The 3,307-nt window shown below is 53.7% G+C and overlaps 1 protein-coding gene across 1 annotated transcript in view; it reads right to left on the bottom strand.

Moving 5' to 3' along the window:
* The window catches only part of LOC102209961 (kinesin-like protein KIF20B), a 17,616-nt gene that overhangs the window by 7,124 nt on the left and 7,185 nt on the right, over window positions 1-3,307 (bottom strand). The window contains exons 8-15 of the mRNA XM_005743450.1: window positions 2,538-2,621; window positions 1,909-2,020; window positions 1,761-1,832; window positions 1,535-1,681; window positions 982-1,144; window positions 604-900; window positions 302-408; window positions 100-220 (exon numbers count right to left, since the gene is read on the bottom strand). Of these exons, the coding sequence (XP_005743507.1) occupies window positions 100-220; window positions 302-408; window positions 604-900; window positions 982-1,144; window positions 1,535-1,681; window positions 1,761-1,832; window positions 1,909-2,020; window positions 2,538-2,621 (1,103 nt within the window). The remainder of the gene's footprint in view (window positions 1-99; window positions 221-301; window positions 409-603; window positions 901-981; window positions 1,145-1,534; window positions 1,682-1,760; window positions 1,833-1,908; window positions 2,021-2,537; window positions 2,622-3,307) is intronic.

The raw sequence follows: 3,307 nt of genomic DNA, 5'->3' as shown, positions 1-3,307 counted from the left end.
GTGTGTGTGACTGTGTGTGTGTGAGTGTGTCTGTGTGTGTGTGTCTGTGTGTGTGTGTCTGTGTGTGTGTGTGTGTCTGTGTGTGTGCGTCTGTGTCACCTTGTTGCTGTCCGTGCTAAGAGCAGACAGGTCGACCGTCTTACTGACGAGGTTCTTCAGGATCTCCACCCTCTTCTCCGCCCGCTCCTCCAGGATCTCCCGCTCCTTCTCCAGGCGGTCGCTGACAGACACGTGGACAAACCTGCTGTTAAAACGTCACATGATCGCAGCACCGGTCACATGACGGCAGGCCTGCACTCACCTGTAGTCCTTCTCCATCTTTTTAAAGAGCTCCATGAACTCAGCGCTGACTTCTTCTCTGACCTGAGCCTCGAGAACGAGACGCAGCGCCGCCTCCCTGCCCTCCTGCTGAAACACGCACATCAGCAAACAGCACACCTGCTTTAAGCCCCTCCTCCCTTGTAGGGGAGACATTACTGACTGAAGCGCAAAGACTCCTGGTGGCGTTATAAACATCAGGATGTGCACGCCGTCGTTGACGTTTTAATGTAAGCGGCTGAAAACTAACATCAGTGATGACATCAGCAGGTTCAGCATCGTTACCTTCTCGTCCTCCTCCATCGTCACGTCCCACTCCTCCTCATTCTCGCCTCCTGCCTCCAGGACCGTTCCCTCCATCATGCTCTCCTCCTCCCCATCTTCCTCACCCTCTTCGCCATCTTCGTCCTCCAGCACGTCCTCCAGGCTCGTCTCCCAGGCGAGCAGCGAGCTCTTTCTGCCCCTCCCTGCCACGTTTCTGCGGCAGTCTGCCTCGTCGATGATCAGCGACAGCTCCATGGCCGACCTCTGGGAGGAGCCGGGACAGTCGGGGACCGTCGGCCTCGAGTTCAGCACCACCACCTGCGCCCAGGTGTCAACAGTCCTTAACACGTTTCAAGCAGGTCTCACGATGAAAACAGGAAGTCTGACATGCTCACTGACCTTCTGAGCCAGCGCCGAGAACTTGAGCACGTTGAGCGTCTCGTCGAAGCACGACGAGTTCTGGTTGATGTTGACCACCATGGAGACCCGCCCGGCACCACAGAAGAAGAACTGCAGGAAGTGTGTGAGCTTGGACTCCCTGAAGGGAATGTGGTGCTGAAACCTGCAGCGAGGACACAGGTACACACTCAGCCACGCCCACATGCACGCACTCAGGTACCTGAGGCCTGAAGGCACAGGTGTCATAGTTCTGACGGGATGATGTTACAAACAACAACAATAAGTAAAGTTGCTTTGATGGGAGCGTGGCGAGGAGATAACAGTGGCGGGCTGATGGCGACCCTCCATCAGAGCCGTTCTTACAAACTCAAACGTGCTCTTTGCCGCCACGTTCCTCGTCTGCAGTAATGAAATTATTTAGATCAGAGTAAAACGACGAGTTTAGTCAGGATGAGAAACATGACGTCATCACAGTAAATCATTTCTTCCGATGAGGACGCGCGGGCTCGTCCCGCCCCTCCGTGCAATAACCAAACGTCAGCGTGACTCTTACTTGGCGTTCTGGTTGAGCCTCATGGCGTGGATGCACTTTCCAAGCGTGAGCAGCGAGCTGTTGATGTTCCCTGCCTCCTTCAGCCTCTCGCCGGTGTTGTGCGTCCGCGAGCACCTCTCCGACCCGGCCAGGTCGCACAGCGCGAGTCTGAACACACATACAGAAGTGTCACCTGCACGCCCCGCCTCCGCCGCACACTCATTGCAGAACTGTGAGCCCGACTTACTCGCTGATGCCGAGGACTCTGGGAACACCGACGTCATCCACGCGCAGGATCCTGATGGAGAAGATGCTGTGGCTGCAGAACACAGAGTGGGCGTTACTGAAGCTAAACAACCGCAGGTGGAAACAGGACGACGGCGTCTGCTGCTGACCTCCTGCTGGACAGCTGGTTCAGGCGGGTGGAGGAGAAACTCTGGTTCCTCTTCCCGATCTTCATCACTCTGTACGCCTCCTCCGAACTGCTCACCTGGACCCAACGCAGGTCTGAGGGACATCGCAAACAGTCATTAAACGGCGCGGCGAGCCTCAGCGCCTCGCAGCCGGCTGCTTTGATTTAGAAACACCATGACAACAAGTGCACTCGGCCACACGAGTATTCGTGATGGTGAATATCTCGTGTCGACCACGGCAGGTTATCATCGTCACGGTAACCTACAGTGTCCCAATCAACTTATTTATTTTCAGCTCCTAGCAGGAACTTTCAAAATAAAAGCGCAGAGATCGTTTGGGAGGAACAGAGCAGCCGGTGTGAGAAACAGTGGATTCATCAAACACGTTTAATCATTAATATTAATGATCAGCGACTCAGCTTATCCGTGTAACAGGTTTGATTGCAATATAATAATCTGTCGTGCCCACCGACAGTCATGGATTTAAAGTACTTCCTGTGTGTGGCTCACATATTGCAGTGATTTCAGTGGGTGTGGCCATAGCTGGGCGGGACGTGACTGCGGACTAAACGAACTCCGACCCTCGGGCCGTCTGTGAGAGCGAGTGTTACCTTTGATGAACGAGTTTCCTTTCACGTCCTGAGACAGACGCAGGACCGTCCTCCTCTGCTGGCCGCCGGGAACCTGAACATCACACAGTCAGTCAGTCACATGGTCACAGGAGGCACAGCGCCCCCTGCAGCTGCACCGACACCACAGACAGCTGACACACATGCAGTAAAAGCAGCTGTAAACCGAGGGAATAAAGAGTAAAGCAGCCGTGCTCAGAGAAAACTGACACGTGTGTGTGTGTGTGTGTGCGTGTGTGACTCTGTGTGTGTGTGTGTGTGTGACTGTGTGTGTGTGTGTCTGTGTGACTGTGTGTGTGTGTGTCTGTGTGACTGTGTGTGTGACTGCAGCACGTGCTCAGTCCTGTTATTGGTTGGTAGCGGGTCAGCTGATCCTTATAAAACCAGAGAACAAAAAGAGGTGCCGGCAGAAGAAACCAGCCCTCGGGGACGAGAACCTACAGGTCAGAGGTCGTGACTGCTGAACACCGTTGATGCCCGGTGTCCATGTCAACACCTTCACTGAAGGGGACATCCCAACAAGAAAGAAGAAGGCTCCGGTTTCTTCTGCCTGCACTTCTTTTTGTCCTCTGGCTTTATAAGGATCAGCTGACCCGTTATCAACCAATAACAGGACTGAGCACGTGCTGCAGGCGCTCAGTAATTACAAGTTAAAGTCTCAGTGAGGAATGGTTTATTTGAAGAGTTTCAGTCAGGTTTCAGAGCTCATCACAGCACAGAAACAGCTTTAGTGAAGGTTACAAATGATCTTC

The sequence above is a fragment of the Pundamilia nyererei genome, unplaced genomic scaffold, assembly GCF_000239375.1.
Source record: "Pundamilia nyererei isolate P.nyererei 1_Seehausen unplaced genomic scaffold, PunNye1.0 scaffold00131, whole genome shotgun sequence".
Taxonomy (NCBI): Eukaryota; Metazoa; Chordata; class Actinopteri; order Cichliformes; family Cichlidae; genus Pundamilia; species Pundamilia nyererei.
This window is presented reverse-complemented; position numbering and strand designations above follow the sequence as displayed.